A 19149-nucleotide genomic window follows, 5' to 3' on the forward strand; every position below is an offset into this window, starting at 1 on the left:
ATAACTGTCTCTAAAGCATGTATATATTAATCATAATGTAAGCAGGTACAGTGCAATTAATTGCATTGTAGGTAGCCTACACAATTTACAATAACTTTTGTGTTACTGCATATTAAGATGTGTTAAAGGGATCCTTTGGGATTTTGCCAATGAGAACCTTTATCTACTTTCCCAGAGTCAGATGAACTCGTGTGTACCATTTTTATGTATTTGTAACTAGTTAGCAACTTCCTTCATACTGCACGCAGAGACAGAAAAATGGTATCCATAAGTTCATCTGACTCTGGGGAAGAAGAAAAGGCCTCATTGCCAAAATCCCAAAGGATCCCTTGATGTTCATTGACATTTCTACATGCAGATTACATTTGCAAACAAATGTATTTTGACTTGCAAATCTGTGAAATATGTGACTTAAGTACAATTTGTTCCAATATTATACATACCACTGTAATTATTATAAAAAAAGGCAATCACCTGTGTTCCTTGGCCAGCTGTTGAGCTAAGCTGAATGCTGTGGGGTCTCGGTCTAGGGCCACTACTGTCACCTCAGGAGATGCCCTCAGGATGGCTTTGGTGTGACCTCCACCTCCAAAGGTCATGTCCAGAACAACCTATGGACACAGACAATAGGTAGTCTGATGTCAAGGACAGTGCTTTCAGAGGCCTTACAATGACAACCCTCTATCAATTAGCCTATACATAGTCCTCATTTCTAAGGTGATTGCTCAGAGAATGATTAGTTAGCATACCTCAATTCATAATGCACTAGTACACTATGAAAGACTAAATAATCATGAAATGTCCAATCATATAATTGCAATTATATATTATTGCCATTGTATTAATTGCTATCATGCACTTAAACATAGTTGTAAACATTTGAAGAACCTTTTAACCAACCGTACTGTTTCAGTCTCTTTTAGTTGTCACAAAACACACAACAGCTATCTAGCTAGACAGTTCTCCATTCGCATCCAAAAGTCAATTTTTTTGTCATCCTTGCCCCTCTTGAAAGATCTTTCTCAACTCAGCCTGCCGTCCAAGCTACACCCCAGCCCCAAATTCCCTGGACGATCTAAGCTACACCCACACAATATGTGTCCTGATAAATAAAAACGCCACTGAAAAATAAAGACTTATCCCCAATAGTACCTTGTGCAAAAATGTACAATTAGTTTGACTGCCAATCTCTTTCTGGAGTTAAGCTCAGCCCCTGCACATACTTTATCACGAGCCTTCTCTGGTCTCTACTCCTCCCGTTACGGGGTCTGAGACGCCGAAGCCTCTCACCATTAGCTCTGACAAATTTAAAACCCTATTCATTGGCGACTCCATTACCTGCAGTATTAGACTTAAAATGAATCATCCAGCGATCATACACTGTTTACCAGGGGGCAGGGCTACTGACATTAAGGTAATCTGAAGATGGTGCTGGCTAAAGCTAAAACTGTCGAGTGGAGAGAGTATAGGGATATTGTTATCCACGTCGGCACCAACGATGTTAGGATGAAACAGTCAGAGGTCACCAAGCGCAACATAGCTTCAGCATATAAATCAGCTAGAAAGATGTGTCGGCATCGAGTAATTGTCTCTGGCCCCCTCCCAGTTAGGGGGAGTGATGAGCTCTACAGCAGAGTCTCACAACTCAATCGCTGGCTTAAAAAAAAACTGCCCCTCCCAAAAGATAGAATTTGTAGATAATTGGCCCTCTTTCTGGGACTCACCCACAAACAGGACCAAGCCTGGCCTGTTGAGGAGTGACGGACTCCATCCTAGCTGGAGGGGTGCTCTCATCTAATCTACGAACATAGACAGGGCTCAAACTCCCCTAGCTCCACAATGAGATAGGGTGCAGGCCAGGCAGCAGGCTGTTAGCCAGCCTGCCGGCTTAGTGGAGTCTGCCACTAGCACAGTCATTGTAGTCAGCTCAGCTATCCCCATTGAGACTGTGTCTGTGCCTCAACCAAGGTTGGGCAAAACTGAACATGGCAGTGTTCGCTTTAGCAATCTCACTGGAATAAAGACCTCCTCCATTCCTGCCATTATTGAAAGAGATTGTGATACCTCACATCTCAAAATAGGGCTCCTTAATGTTAGATCCCTCACTTCCAAGGCAGTTATAGTCAATAAACTAATCACTGATCATTATCTTGATGTGATTGGCCTCACTGAAACATGGCTTAAGCCTGATGAATGTACTGTGTTAAATGAGGCCTCACCTCCTGGTTACACGAGTGACCATATCCCCCGCGCATCCCGCAAAGGCAGAGGTGTTGCTAACATTTACGATAGCAAATTTCAATTTACAAAAAAAAAAAAACGTTTTCATCTTTTGAGTTTATAGTCATGAAATCTATGCAGCCTACTCAATCACTTTTTATAGCTACTGTTTACAGTAGGCTTTCAGAGCCATCATCGACTCAATGGGTTTTGTCCAACATGTCTCCGGACCAACTCACTGCCGCAGTCATACTCTGGACCTAGTTTTGTCCCGTGGAATAAATGTTGTGGATCTTAATGTTATCCCTCATAATCCTGGACTATCGGACCACCATTTTATTACGTTTGCAATCGCAACAAATAATCTGCTCAGACCCCAACCAAGGATCATCAAAAGTCGTGCTATAAATTCTCGGACAACCCAAAGAGTTCTAGATGCCCTTCCAGACTCCCTCCACCTACCCAAGGATGTCAGAGTACAAAACTCTGTTAACCACCTAACTGAGGAACTCAATTTAACCTTGCGCAATACCCTAGATGCAGTCGCACCCCTAAAAACAAAAAACATTTGTCATAAGAAACTAGCTCCCTGGTAAACAGAAAATTACCCGAGCACTAAAGCAAGCTTCAAGAAAATTGGAACGGAAACGGCGCTACACCAAACTGGAAGTCTTCTGACTAGCTTGGAAAGACTAGTACCGTGCAGTATTGAAGAGCCCTCACTGCTGCTCGATCATCCTATTTTTCCAACTTAATTGAGGAAATTAAGAACAATCCAAAATTTATTTTTTATGCTGTCGCAAAGCTAACTAAAAAGCAGCATTCCCCAAGAGAGGATGGCTTTCACATAAGCAGTGATAAATTCATGAAATTCTTTGAAGAAAATATAATGATCATTAGAAAGCAAATTTCGGACTCCTCTTTAAATCTGCGTATTCCTCTAAAGCTCAGTTGTCCTGAGTCTGCACAACTCTGCCAGGACCTAGGATCAAGGGAGAACTCACGTTTTTTAGTACTATATCTCTTGACACATTAATGGAAATAATCATGGCCTCTAAACCCACAAGCTGCATACTGGACCCTATTCCAACTAAACTACTGAAAGAGCTGCTTCCTGTGCTTGGCCCTCCTATGTTGAACATAATAAACGGCTCTCTATCCACCGGATGTGTACCAAACTCACTAAAAGTGGCAGTAATAAAGCCTCTATTGAAAAAGCCAAACCTTGACCCAGAAAATATAAAAAACTATTGGCCTATATCGAATCTCCCATTCCTCTCAAAATTTTTAGAAAAAGCTGTTGCGCAGCAACTCACTGCCTTCCAGAAGACAAACAATGTATACAAAACGTTTCAGTCTGGTTTTAGACCCCATCATAGCACTGAGACTACACTTGTGATGGTGGTAATTGACCTTTTAATGGCGTCAGACCGAGGCTCTGCATCTGTCCTCGTGCTCCTAGACCTTAGTGCTGATTTTGATACCATCGATCACCACATTCTTTTGGAGAGATTGGAAACCCAAATTGGTCTACATGGACAAGTTCTGGCCTGGTTTAGATCTTCTCTGTCGGAAAGATATTAGTTTGTCTCTGTGAATGGTTTGTCCTCTGACAAATCAACTGTACATTTCGGTGTTCCTCAAGGCTCCGTTTTAGGACCACTATTGTTTTCACTATATATTTTACCTCTTGGTGATGTCATTCGGAAACATAATGTTAACTTTCACTGCTATGCGGATGACACACAGCTGTACATTTCGATGAAACATGGTGAAGCCCCAAAATTGCCCTCCCTGGAAGCCTGTGTTTCAGACAAAAGGAAGTGGATGGCGGCAAATGTTCTACTTTTAAACTCGAACAAAACAGAGATGCTTGTTCTAGATCCCAAGAAACAAAGAGATCTTCTGTTGAATCTGAAAATGAATCTTGATGGTTGTACAGTCGTCTCAAATAAACCTTGGCGTTACTCTGGACCCTGATCTCTGTTTCAAGGACAGCTTTTTTCCATCTACGTAACATTGCAAAAATCTGAAACTTTCTGTCCAAAAATGATGCAGAAAAATGAATCCATTCTTTTGTCACTTCTAGGTTAGACTACTGCAACGCTCTACTTTCCGGCTAAAGCACTAAATAAACCTCAGTTAGTGCTAAACACGGCTGCTAGAATTTGATCATATTACTCCAGTGCTAGCCTCTCTACAGTGGCTTCCTGTTAAGGCAAGGGCTGATTTCAAGGTTTTACTGCTAACCTACAAAGCATTACATGGGCTTGCTCCTACCTATCTTTCTGATTTGGTCCTGCCGTACATACCTACACGTACGCTACGGTCACAAGACACAGGCCTCCATACTGTCCCTAGAATTAATAATCAAAAAGCTGGAGGCAGGGCTTTCTCCTATACAGCTCCATTTTTATGGAATGGTCTGCCTATCCATGTGAGAGACGCAGACATGGTCTCAACATTTAAGTCTTTATTGAAGACTCATCTCTTCAGTAGGTCCTATGATTGAGTGTAGTCTGGTCCAGGAGTGTGAAGGGGAACAGAAAGGCACTGGAGCAACGAACCGCCCTTGCTGTCTCTGCCTGGCCGGTTCCCCTCTCTCCACTAGGATTCTCTGCCTCTAACCCTATTACTGGGGCTGAGTCACTGGCTTACTGGGGCTGAGTCACTGGCTTACTGGTGCTCTTCCATGCTGTCCCTAGGATGGGTGCGTCACTTGAGTGGGTTGAGTCAATGACGTGATCTTTCTGTCCGGGTTGGCACCCCCCCTTGGGTTGTGCCGTGGCGGATATCTTTGTGGGCTATACTCGGCCTTGTCTCAGGATGGTAAGTTGGTGGTTGAAGATATCCCTCTAGTGGTGTGGGGGCTGTGCTTTGGCAAAGTCGGTGGGGTTATATCCTGCCTGTTTGGCCCTGTCCGGGGGTATCGTTGGACGGGGGCCACAGTGTCTCCCGACCCCTCCTGTCTCAGCCTCCAGTATTTATGCTGCAGTAGTTTGTGTATCTGGGGCCTAGGGTCAGTCTGGAGTATTTATCCTGTCTTATCTGGTGTCCTGTGTGAATTTAAGTATGCTCTCTCTAATTCTAATTCTCTTCTCTTTTTCTCTCTTTCTTTCTTGCTTTCTCTCTCGGAGGACCTGAGCCCTAGGACCATGCCTCAGGACTACCTGGCATGATGACTCCTTGCTGTCCCCAGTCCACCTGGCTGTGCTGCTGCTCCAGTTTCAACTGTTCTGCCTGCGGCTATGGAACCCTGATCTGTTCACCGGACGTGCTTCCTGTCCCAGACCTGCTGTTTCCAACTCTCTAGAGACAGCAGGAGCGGTAGAGATATTCTGAATGATCGGCTATGAAAAGCCAACTGACATTTACTCCTGAGGTGCTGACCTGTTGCACCCTCGACAACCACTGTGATTATTATTATTTAACCCTGCTGGTCATCTATGAACATTTGAACATCTTGGCCATGTTCTGTTATAATCTCCACCCGGCACAGCCAGAAGAGGACTGGCCACTCCTCATAACCTGATTCCTCTATAGGTTTCTGCCTAGGTTTGGCCTTTCCGGGAGTTTTTCTTAGCCCCCGTGCTTCTACACCTGCATTGCTTGCTGTTTGGGGTTTTCGGCTGGGTTTCTGTACAGAACTTTGTGACATCAGCTGATGTAAGAAGGGCTTTATAAATACATTTGATTGATTGATTGATCACTCTGCGTCATCACTGTGAATGGGGATTGTGGAAAATGGCTGTCTGTGACTGAGCATTCAAATCAACAAATGGTAAAATGGTTTAACTGAGTAAATAAAATGTATGACCTTTTTCAAAAGTATTTGTCTGTGAAAATCACTACATAGTTTTGTAGAAATTACCCTTGAGTATTTTCTGAGAAAATCACTACATAGCTGTTTCTCTACTACCTAGCCGTCTCTCTCTTTTACTTCAGTGGTTTGTAAAATAATTGAGTCATCCAGACATCTTTTTAAAACACCTACAGAGTTGTTCTCTTCCAGTGAACAAAACACAATGAGCATAAACCAGTAAAGATACAACTTGTTTATCAAGGTAATTTGCTTATAGATCAGTCTATGTAAAGTCTATTCACTTCCCGACTGTTTTGGCTGACAGCTACGGTTTCCAGTTTGAATTGAATACTCTCGGGTATCGGGTTACATATCCACAACATTAGAGGCTGGGAAGTCCCGCCTAAACTTTCATTCGCTGGTCGGAGTGTCCGTACATTTTTGGTGGAAGGATAGGTCGCACCCTCATATGCAGCACAGAGTTGAAAACTAAGAACCTTCCATTTGGATAGCAGCTAGTTGTTCTATGATAAACAAATGGTTTTATAAACTATATTTTAAAAAATTAACAATTTGTAGACAGTCATAATTCGTACTTCATTACAGCAGGACAACATTTATAGGAGACGAAAGCTGAGATCTTAACAAATTTGTAGAGTCACTAACCAACTCTGTGAGATGTACAGGAGGGGAGGAAATAATGAATCAAGGCAGTGCTGCAAGAAATAAGGATACTTTTCCAACCCACTAGTTATATGATGAATTATTACAGTAAAAAGGCAGCTGAAATCTTATAGGATGTCATTTACGAAGTTTATAGTAAATATACAGTACAAGTCAAAAGTTTGGACACCTACTCATTCAAGAGTTTTTCTTTATTTTTACAATTTTCTACATTTGACAATAATAGTGGCGACATCAAAACTATGAAATAACACAATGGAATCATGTAGTAACCACAAAAGTGTTAGACAAATCAAAATATATTTTAGATTCTTCAAAGTAGCCACCCTTTGCCTTGATGACAGCTTTGCACACTCTTGGCATTCTCTCAACCAGCTTCATGAAGTAGTCACCTGGAATGCATTTCAATTAACAGGTGTGCCTTGTTAAAAGTTCATTTGTGGAATTTCTTTCTTTCTTAATGCTTTTGAGCCAATCAGTTGTGTTGTAACAAGGTAGGGTTGGTATACAGTGAAAGGACCGACGCTGGAGTCAAGAAGCAGGTATGGGGAGTAGAACATTTAAATGAGGAACTGACAAAGAACAAGACAGGAACAGCGTCAGCGCACGGGTACACAATTACAATCATCAATCAATGCAGCAGCAGGTAACAGAGACGGGGAACTGACAAATATATAAGGGAGGTAATAAAACAGGTGATTGAGTCCAGGTGAGTCCAATAATACGCTGATGCGAGTGACGGGGAAAGGCAGGTGTGTGTACTGATGGTGGCAGGAGTGCGTAATGCTGGGGAGCCTGGCATCTTCGAGCTCCAGGGAGGGGGAGTAGGCGCAGGCGTGACAGTACCCCCCCCCTCTTGGGGCACCACCCGGCTTCCCACCTGGGCAAGCCTGACGGGCCGGCCGAGGAACGGGCACTGGACAAGCCAGCTGGGTATGAAATCCCGACAAACCGGCAGAGGCGTGAGAGCCTGACAATCCGGCTGAGGCATGAAGACCTGTCGATCCCGCTGAGGCGTGGGAGCCCAATGATCCGGCAGAGGCGTAGCAGCCTGACGAGCTGGCTGGGCGTAAAAACCTGACGATCCGGCTGAGGCATGACATGGGATGGGCGCCTTCCTGCGCCAACCGGGGCAAGAAAGCCTTCATACGAAGCACTCCCCGATGCTTCGTATGAAGGCTTCTGTATTGATTGTCTTATGTCCTTGTATACCCGTGTGCTGACGCTGTTCCTGTCTGGTTTTATATCTGTTCCTGATTGAATGTTTGACTCCCCGTACCTGCTTCTCATCCCCGGCGTTGGTCCTTACAGAATGCAGACGGCTTCATACAAAGCATCGGGGAGTGCTGACATTCCGGTTGTTGGTGACATTTAAATTTGAGAATTTTGGTTCCAACCGCCGTGTCTTTGTGAGACGCAGAGTAGGTGAACGGATGATCTCCGCAAGTGCGATTCCCACAGTGAAGCATGGAGGAGGAGGTGTAATGGTGCTTTGCTGGTGACACTGTCTGATTTATTTAGAATTTAAGGCACACTTAACCAGCATGGCTACCACAGCATTCTGCAGTGATATGCCATCCCATCCCATCTGGTTTGTGCTTAGTGGGACTATCATTTGTTTTTCAACAGGACAATGACCCAACACACCTCCAGGCTGTGTAAGGGCTATTTGACCAAGGAGAGTGATGGAGTGCTGCATCTGATGACCTGGCCTCCACAATCGCCCGACCTCAACCCAATTGAGATGGTTTGGGATGAGTTGGACCGCAGAGTGAAGGAAAAGCAGCCAACAAAAGTAGCCAAAAATGTAGAAAATAACAAAAATAAAGAAATACCCTGGAATGAGTATGTGTGTCCCAACTTTTTTTTAAATATATATATATATATATTCAGGCCCTATTCACCCATTTTTCATTAATAGGTTGTTGAATAGGTTGTTCAATGCATATGAAATTGTAAAACTTCCTCTATTATGAAAGGTGTACCGCAGGGGTCGATTTTGGGACAAATTCTCTTTACTATTTATATAAATAATATTGGTCTATTAAATCCTGTAATATTCATCTGTATGCAGATGATACAGTTATGTATGCCATTGCACCAACTGTTGACCAAGCTGTTAGAGCTACAATGTGATTTAGTTTAATCACAGAAGGCCCTTGTTGATTTAAAACTTGTACTTAATGCGGGCAAAACTAAATATATGTTGTTCTATAATTCAGGCAAAAATGTCACAGTTGGACTACATTTTTACTCATTGGATGGTTCTCTCATCGAGTGGGTTCCAGCCTAGAATCCTAGGGTCTACTCGGAATTAAGTTAATCCGTTTTCACACTTCACATTTTTGGAATCACTTACAAAATGCATTACATCTGGATTCCCTGGTGTCACTAGGGCATTTTAAACCCCTGATGATAAATGAGTTCACAAAGGCGTAAAATTGTTTGATTGATTTAATAACTTGTTTATGATGGCTGTGATGTTCGGTGTGTGTACTTCTTATTGTATCTTGTTATATTTTTTATATTTTGCTTTGTGGTCTTAGGCCACCATTGAAAATGAGACCCTGGTCTCAAATTGGGCTCCCCTGATTAAATAAAAGTTAATTTAAAAAAATACAGCAAATCAGTAAACATCAATTGATCATGTATTTTCAGATATGTGAGGGTAGCCCGAACCATTCGTCATGTAGCTAGCTAGCTAAAGGAAACAACGTGTCATTTAGCTTGCTTCATCAGAGATTAGGATTTTGGAAAGAGCTTGACATTGTCCTGGTAAAGTTGTCAAATCGGACTACTGTCATCAACACTAAAGATGGAAAGCAAATCAAACAATATTTGATTAGTTAATCTCCTGAAAGTGAGCTTGTTAACTAGCCATATTGATCTGATCTGTTATTAGCTAGCTATCACGTCTGTCAGCAGCAATCATGATCAAACACAAAAAACAACGTTGAAAGGGGATACTGCTTGCCAACTCCACTGGGTAGGCCTACGTTGGTGTAAAAAGTACCCCAGGTCTACTTACCACTATGTTTAGTCAACTGCACAAAGTTTCTACCTGTAGCTTGCAAAGTAAACATCAGCTAACAGTAATGTTACATTGGCAAATGCACTCTTCTGCGGTTTGAAAGGCAGACCCCACAAGGGATGGGAAATGAACCTAAACCACTCATACTTGTCAGGTATTGTTCACTTTCATTTTATATCACTCAAATATCCAATTAATGGTGGCCAATACTGAAAGATAGTTTGTGGCTACCCTCATTTATCTGAAATGACATGATCAATTGATGTTTACTGATCATGAAAAGCATACAGTTACTTGCTGTAGGTCTATAACTTACGATAGAGCTAAATGTGTGCAATTCTTTTGCATGGAATAATCTGAAATTTGTAGTTCTGACTATGCTCTTCAAGAGGTGATGGATGATATTACAACCAAATAGTTAACATTTATTTAACAATCCCTTGAAAAGAGCACACAGATGTCAATTGTTTTTGCGGAGCTGCAGGTTTCCTTGACCCCAGCAGGCAAGTCGAACGCTCTGCACCTTATTGTGACATTTTATTGATAATGACCTATAGCCACAAAGTTATAATTATGGCTAAACCCCACCTATTTCTACAATTAAGCCTCTTAAAATGTTATTTGAAACATCACCCTAACCACACTGCTAACCTTATGCCTAACCCTTGCCTCTGCCGAGTGGAAAGAATGGAAAGAGAGCCTGTGACACAACTTCCGTTTTTGGACGTTAAGTTCTTATGGCTGGGGGCAGTATTGAGTAGCTTGGATGAATAAAGTGCCCAGAGTAAACTGCCTGCTACTCAGGCCCAGAAGCTAAGATATGCATGTAGATGTAGATTTGGATAGAAAATACTCTGAAGTTTCTAAAACTGTTTGAATGATGTCTGTGAGTATAACAGAACTCATATGGCAGGCAAAAACCTGAGAAGAAAATCCAACCAGGAAGTGGGAAATCTGAGGTTTGTAGTGTTTCAACTCTTTGCCTATCCAAGATACAGTGACAATGGGGTCATGTTGCACTTCCTAAGGCTTCCACTAGATGTCAACAGTATTAAGAACCTTGTTTGATGCTTCTACTATAAAGGAGGGGGGAATGAGAGGGGATTGAGTCAGAGGTCTGGCAGAGTGCCACGAGCTGGCCACGCACATTCACATGAGAGGTAGCTGTTAGGTACTGACCTAATATAATCAGATGGTGTGCTTTCGTCGTAAAGCCTTTTTGAAATCGGACACTGTGGTGGGATTAACAAGTTTATCTTTAAAATGGTGTAAAATACTTGTATGTTTGAGGAATTTTAATTATGAGATTTCTGTTGTTTGAATTTGGCGCCCTGCACTTTCACTGGCTGTTGTCAAGTCGATCCCGTTAACGGGATCTCAGCCGTAAGAAGTTAACAAGGTGACACTCCATCTTAACTCCTCCTCCACATTTACTGGATTGGTTGAACAGTGTTGAAGAGAACCTCCCAACACATGTTTTTCTTCTCCTCAAGACCAGTATGTAGGGGATCTAATTTGAGGTGTTTATTTTACGCCTGCTATGTTAGGTTTTCATACATTTTTATGATATAAACAATTTTGACCTTGTGGCTATATAATCTAGTGGAAACCACTATGCCTGCTAACAATTCCATCTGAAATAACACTGTGCCTCCATAAGAATTTCATTATGTTCACATTGCTGTCCAAATCCCTGATTGTATTTATCGCCACTTGCACATTATTTCCCCTTGCTTCCAGCCTAGCATTTGGTTTGGTACAGCTGGGGTTAATATAAGCCCAGAAGTCTGCCTGTCCGGCCTCTGAAAATTTGTTTCACTTTTGAATTGCAAACTCCCTTGGAGCCTACATAGAGAGTGGACGGGTGTCTACACGGAACTCAACTTTATTTGAGCCAGGCGATATCATGCATCAACGTCATTATTATGGATATAGCCAAGTAAATTCCAATAGAAAAGAAGCTAAAACAAATGAAAACGCAGCTAGTCATTCCAGGTGCAATGTTTGACGTGACTGAGTTAGCTGAAGTTGGCTAGCTAGCTAGAAATGGTCAGAAACATTAGTCAGCCTGCATAGAAACCATTTTTGTTAGAATGTACGACCAGTACTTTTACATAGCAACGATGCAAAATAATTAACGACTGGAGCGCATCTGTAGCAACATGACGAAAATAATTAAAAGACCAGATTTCTGTCTGGACTACTTCCTCTGGTAGAATAATTAAATTGTATCAATTTACTTTACTTATATATTTTTTATGAATTGTATAATTTATTGCTGTTTTAATATTTGGTAAACGTTTTATAAAAGCAATAAGACATGCGAGGCAGTGTCTTATTGCTTTCGTGTAGGGCGGAACAATGCCATTTACCTGTGACTGTGCCTTATTGCTTAAATAAAGATCAGAGGATCAGAACTTTCTAACAGTACACAGCATTACTAGGTACTGTTCATGGCCCTCACATGAAGAAAAATAATTACTCGGGCATACTAATAAAGGTACGAGAATTAGTCCTGAACAGGTTTTAAGGCCGAAGCTTGGCATCCTTTTCCATTTTCCAAGCGACTGATTTAAAGTTCTGCAAATGTGCTCCAAAAAAACCTTACGCAAAATGTGCCGTAGAATTGGAAAGTCGACCGGCAGAAAATGAATGGCTGCAGATAAATATACACTTACTTCCAGTCTATATCATTAGCCAAATGCTTATTGGTTTCATTCTCAAGCTAATTTAGAACACAAAACAACTAATAAAGTTATCTTGTAAACAACTACCACATACAGGGCTGTGAAAAAGTATTTGCTTATTTTCTCTATTTTTGCATATTTTTTTAACATTCAGATCTCAACCAAAACTTAATATTAGATAAAGAGAACCTGAGTTTACAAATAAAAAAATGGGATACTTATTTTATTAACAAAGTTATGCAACAAAAGTAATTGCCCTCTTACACTCAATAACTGGTTGAGCCACCTTTAGCTGCAATGACTGAAACCAAACTCTTCCTGTAGTTGTTGATAAGTTTCTCACATCGCTGTGGAGGAATTTTAGCACACTCTTGCATGCAGAACTGCTTTAACTCAGCGACATTTGTGGGTTTTCAATCATGAACTGCTCGTTTCAAGTTCGGCCATAATATCTCAATTGGGATTAGGTCTGGACTTTGACTTGAACATCCAAGACTTAAATTTTTCATATAGACTTGATTGTGTGTTTTGGATCATTGTCTTGCTGCATGACCCAGCTGCGCTTCAGCTCACATACGGACAGCCAAACAATCTCTTGTAGAATTCTCTGATACAGAGCAGAATTCATGGAGCAGAATTCATGGTTCCTTCTATTAAGGCAAGTCGTCCAGGTCCTGAGGCAGCAAAGCATCCACAAACCATCTCACTACCACCACCATGCTTCACCGTTGGAATGAGGTTCTTACTGTGGAATGCAGTGTTTTGTTTTAGCTAGACATGATGGGACCAATCTCATCCAAAAAGTTGACTCAAGCACCTGGAAGCACCTGGATGAACATCAAGACTCTTGGAAGAATGATTTTGGACAGATTATTCAAAAGTATTACTTTTTGGACGACATGGGTTCCATTATGTCTGGCGAAAACCAAACACTGCATTCCACAGTAAGAACCTTGTAGTCGTTGCAGCTAAAGGTGGCACAACCAGTTATTGAGTGTAACATCAATTTGATGTTATTTTAATGGACAACATTTTTTGCTTTTCTTTCAAAAACAAGGACATTTCTAAGTGACCCCAAACTTTTGAACGGGAGTGTATACAGTACCAGTCAAAAGTTTGGACACACCTACTCATTCCAGTTTTTCTTTATTTTTTACTATTTTCCACATTGTAGAATAATAGTGAAGACATCAAAACTATGAAATAACACATATGGAATCATGTAGCAACAAAAAAAGTGTTACACAAATCAACATATATTTTAGATTCTTCAAAGTAGCCACCCTTTGCCTTGATGACAGCTTTGCACACTATTGGCATTCTCTCAACCAGCTTCATGAGGTCGTCACCTGAAATGCATTTCAATTAACAGGTGTGCCAAGTTAATTTGTGGAATTTATTTCCTTCTTAAAGCATTTGAGCCAATCAGTTGTGTTGTGACAAGGTAGGGGTGTTATACAGAAGATAGCCCTATTTGGTAATAGACCAAGCCCATATTATGGCAAGAACAGCTCAAATAAGAAAAGAGAAACCACAGTCCATCATTACTTGAAGACATGAAGGTCAGTCAATCCAGAAAATGTCAAGAACTTTTAAAGTTTCTTCAAGTGCAGACGTAAAAACCATCAAGCGCTATGATGAAACGGTCTCTCATGAGGACCACCACAGGAAAGGACGACCCAGAGTTACCTCTGCTGCAGATGATAAGTTCATTAGAGTTACCAGCCTCAGAAAACGGCAATTAACTGCACCTCAGATTGCAGCCCAAATAAAATGCTTCACAGAGTTCAATTAACCGACATCTCAACATCAACTGTTCAGAGGAGACTGCATGAATCAGGCCTTCATGGTCAAATTGCTGCAAAGAAACCACTACTAAAGGACACCGATATAAAGAAGAGACTTGCTTGGGCCAAGAAACACGAGCAATGGATATTAGACCGGTGGAAATCTGTCCTTTGGCCATGGACATTAGACAGGTGGAATGAGTCCAAATTGGTCTGATGAGTCCAAATTTGCGATTTTTGGTTCCAACCGCCTAGAGCCGCAGAGTAGGTGAACGGATGATCTTCGCATGTGTGGTTCCCACCGTGAAGCATGGAGGAGGAGGATGTGAGATGATGTGGGGGTGCTTTGCTGGTGACACTGTCAGTGTTTTATTTAGAATCCAAGGCCCACTTAACCAGCATGGCTACCACAGCATTCTGCAGCAATACGCCATCCCACCTGGTTTGCACTTAGTGTAAGTATCATTTGTTTTTCAACAGGACAATGACCCAAAACACACCTCCAGGTTGTGTAAGGGCTATTTGGTCAAGGAGAGTGATGGATTGCTGCATCAGATGACCTGGCCTCCACAATCCCCCGACCTCAACCCAATTGAGATGGTTTGGGATGAGTTGGACCGCAGAGTGAAGGAGAGAATGCCAAGAGTGTGCAAAGCTGTCATCAAGGCAATGGGTGGCTACTTTGAAAAATATATTTTGATTTGTTTAACACTTGTTTGGTTACTACATGATTCCATATGTGTTATTTCATAGTTTTGATGTCTTCACTATTATTTTACAATGTAGAAAATAGTAAAAATAAAGAATAAGTAGGAGTGAGTAGGTGTCCAAACTTTTGACTGGTACTGTATATATGTTTTACACCCCCCAAAAATATATCTCTACATTTTGGAAAGGAAACAAGTTGCCAACTTTTGTGTCTTATTTGGGACAGAAGACTAAGGTTGTCTGCAAAGTCTGGGTGAGCGACCATAAAATTCTAGTCTTGTCACCTCTAACTGTTTCAGACATGATCCACTATTGCCATAAGGAAGAACAGGGGGGCAGGGGTTTACCAGGGGGTTAAATGTCACTAGGTATGTTTTTTTATTTGATTCTGTCACAGAGACAGAGCTTTCCCTGTCAGGACTTGCTTGCCTTTTTTGTGTGACTGTCAAACAGAAGGTGGGGGCCAAGTTATCCACACAAACTGTGACAAAATGTTACTTTACTGCCTTTCCATTCATTTTCTTTTTCTACTATAAAGAATGTTATGTAAAAATGATTGATGTAGTGCTCACATGCCCAATTACAGAGCGGCCTACAGTACAATTATCTACATTGCACTTGCATCCAATTACAGCAGCTGTGGTCATACTGTTATGCTCCCAGTGAAATGGGGCATGGCTTTGGAAAAAATGTATGACGGAAGAAAGAAAACGGCAAGCATCACATTTTTTGATTAGACCACAAATCATTTTGAATAGAATTTGTTTTGATAACAGTTTGTGTAGATTCCTACCAACATATTCAGCTCATCTGAATGAGGTGGTTCGTGGTGGTTGTGTGAAGAGTAACTTTGCCTGAAGACTTGTGTTAGCTCCCAGAGTGTATGTCTAGGCTTTAGCTCAGCGGGATAACCGTCTTGTGGCATATGAGACAGCCGGGTTTGAACCTATTTGTTGACATTAGTGCCATGCCTCAGATCGGTCTTTGCAAGAAGTTCCTCAAAAGGGGGTAAAGTTGAATAAAGATGGTTTGGTAAGACATGCTTGTGCATTGCCTGAGAGTTGAGGACTTGTGATACATCCCGAGCTAATGCCTACGATTCAGCTCAGTGAGCTAACACAGTCTTGTGGTGTGCAGGAAACCCGGGTTCGAACTCAGTCAGTCACATGTACATAACCATAAGTATTCAGTAACCACAAAGTTTAGCCATACTGTACTTTCAATATCTTTTTTTGCTTTCTGTGCCTTTACAACCATATGCCTATTTATTTTGGGTTCGAAGGAAAATTGTTCTCAGCGTCTCTCAACAGTGGATGCTCCCTAACCATTGCATTTTTTAAGAAAGTGAAAGGAAAACATTGCAGTCAAGTTGTCTGTGGCTTATAACTTCTGCCTTTTGTCACATTGCATCAACAAAAAGGGCTTTTTGGTGGGCAACAGATGGAAAATGATAATGGGAAATGTCTTCCGTTCCCCACAAAAACATTAAACATGCCGATCGATAGTGACGTCGGAGGTGGGGTGTGTGCGTGCATGTGAGAGAAGAGGTGATCAATGGCGTTTCCCTCTCCCATCTCCCCATTTAAAGAACAGCAGCAGATGGGGAGGTGGTGTGGGCTAGTGGGATGAGTCACACGCATAATGAACTCGCCTGTTGTGCCATTCAATACAAAAAAAAGAAAAACAACAAAAATACAAACTGCAAAGTCTGCTGGCCTTTAACCAACATGTTTTATAAGACAACATCGTATGGCACAATAGGAACTGTGAAATGACACACAGACACACAAACACTACCATACACAATCTACTCACGCCTTCTTTTGTTGTATTATTTGTATATTGTTGTATTTAACATTTGTGTGACTGTTCATGTCGTGTTTTGGTTTGTTTTTGTGTGGACACCAGGAAGAATAGTTGCTGCTTCGGCAAAAGCTAAATGGGGATCGGAATAAACCAAACGTTTCAAAACCAAAAGGGTAAGCATATGCTACTAAAAGGCAAACTAGTTATTAGACTAAACAAAAATTGACAAATTCTACAGCACAACAGCAGAGTCATGTCTTAAGTGTAAAACTAACATTATAAATTGTGGTTCGAGCCCTGAATGCTGATTGGCTGACAGCCGTGGTATATCAAACCGTATACCACGGGTATGACAAAACATTTATTTTCACTGCTCTAATTACATTGGTAACCAGTTTATAATAGCAGTAAGGCACCTCAGGGATTTGTGGTATATGGACAATATACCACAGCTAAGTGCTGTATCCAGGCACTCTGCGTTGCGTCGTGCTTAAGAACAGCCCTTGGCCGTGGTATATTGGTCATATACCACACCCCCTCAGGCCTTATTGCTTAAATGACACAGGGAATGCTCTAAAATCCAAAAGTTATGGGCGGAGGTAGAAAGTTGGCTGTCAGAAGTATTATAATGTAAATGTACTTTTAATCTGTTTGTCTGCATATGTCAAGACATGGCATTTGAGGGTGCAGTAAGATACCCAATGGGTTGGGCAATACTTTCCTCATCAATCATCTTGAAATAACATGTACTTAAAAACTGGAAATCAGGCAATCCTGCATCATTAACACAATGGAAAGGTCAAATGCTCTATTATCTACATTTTTTAAGTGTGTGGGCGATGGAGAGAAACAAAATGGTGCCGTTTGAGGCCATGTGGCGGAGAGTGATACGAGCGAGTGAGCAGGTGGGTCTGGGCAGGGTGATGTTGTGGATGTTTGTGTGAGTCTGTATGTTGTCGTTTGTAAATTTATGTTTTGTATTGTTAAAAATAAAATCGTACACAAAAAAAAGGAAAACTAGTCTTCTATTGGGGCACGCAGGGGATCCAATCTCATCAACTCTACCTCAGCTCAGCTCAAGCCTCCTAAATCGTTAGAACTGTGGCCATAGAAGCAACAATGCTGATCATGCCTAGGTGATGTGGATTGATCAAGTCAAATATGATAATAAACAGTGTAGGCTTACTAGGCTATGTGGCAGTATTGGAATCAGAGTTAGATAAGGAGGAATCTACCTATGAGCATCAACTAATATTATTTTAAAATGCCTTCTAATACAGTACTAACCTGAAGCTAGTAAACCTGTTAATGTAATCCCAGCACAACCCACTCCAGTCTAGACACCAATACTCATGATGTCTCCTAGCCCAGTCTAGGATAACAAGGACTGCCTCTGGGCATGAACAGATAATCTATTAAATTTTTAATCCATGCTTTAGATGTATGATGGGAAGATCACCACCATGACTGCTCATTGTGGATTAGGCGTGTGAACATATGGGTTAAAGCTTCGGGCACCAAATACACCCCACAGTCCAATTTTGGGGGGAATGGTAAAACGTTTTCAGTGTACACTACATCGACTAAAACCAGATATACACTACATAGAAAAGAAAATTGACTTATATATTTTTTAATAAGATCATCTTTGAGAACTATCAATCACCAACACCAAAAAAGGCACAGTCAAGGAGAATCAAAAATTCATACATTCAGGAGTATTTTTGTCATGGCAGGATTTGGTTATGTTTGAGTCACTCAGATAGCATAAGCCATGCCAAAATGTGTAGAATTTCAGGAAACTGGATTAGGACTTTAAAACTGCAATTGTTTCTCCATGCTCCATTGCAAAATGTGTAGAATTTCAAGAAATTGCCTTTAAAAAAGCAACATTTTGTCTCTGTGGCTAAGAGAAGTGCCACAACAAATTCTGGTCGGCGGCTGCACCAATGGCCAAGCCCATTGTCACCACCCACATACCTAAGCCCCATTTTGATACAGAAAAAAACCCTGCCTATGTGTTAAACCTCATGTGACAAATGGAAATATATCCTACTACGCAGGGAGCATGCAATGCAACAAGTCTACCAGATCCAGCAGTGTCATTGGAGGGTATTTTCATTTGTTTACCCACAACTCTCCTCCTGTGATGTATTTTTAGAGCATGATGTCTGTTTTGAAAAAGAAAACGAGAAAAAGCCTCAAATATGAATGCCTTGTGTAACATCTACAGAGGCCATCATTTTATGTGATCCTTCCCCTTTAAGCAACCTGCCATCTCGGCAACCAGACGGACCAAACAACTCCCTGAAGGATTTGGCTATAATGGGCTTGGCATTTGCAATGACGATTGACACTGAAGTTGGAGCAAATCATTCGCATACATACAGAGGGGTGTCTGTAGTGCTCTAGCCAAGTCTGCCT

General features: G+C 41.4%; 1 protein-coding gene across 1 annotated transcript in view; it reads right to left on the minus strand.

Moving 5' to 3' along the window:
• The window catches only part of LOC120025326 (12S rRNA N4-methylcytidine methyltransferase-like), a 60603-nt gene that overhangs the window by 17402 nt on the left and 24052 nt on the right, over window positions 1-19149 (minus strand). The window contains exon 3 of the mRNA XM_038969847.1: window positions 475-611. Coding sequence (XP_038825775.1) covers window positions 475-611 — 137 coding nt within the window. The remainder of the gene's footprint in view (window positions 1-474; window positions 612-19149) is intronic.

Source organism: Salvelinus namaycush, chromosome 30 (assembly GCF_016432855.1).
Source record: "Salvelinus namaycush isolate Seneca chromosome 30, SaNama_1.0, whole genome shotgun sequence".
NCBI classification, from domain to species: Eukaryota; Metazoa; Chordata; class Actinopteri; order Salmoniformes; family Salmonidae; genus Salvelinus; species Salvelinus namaycush.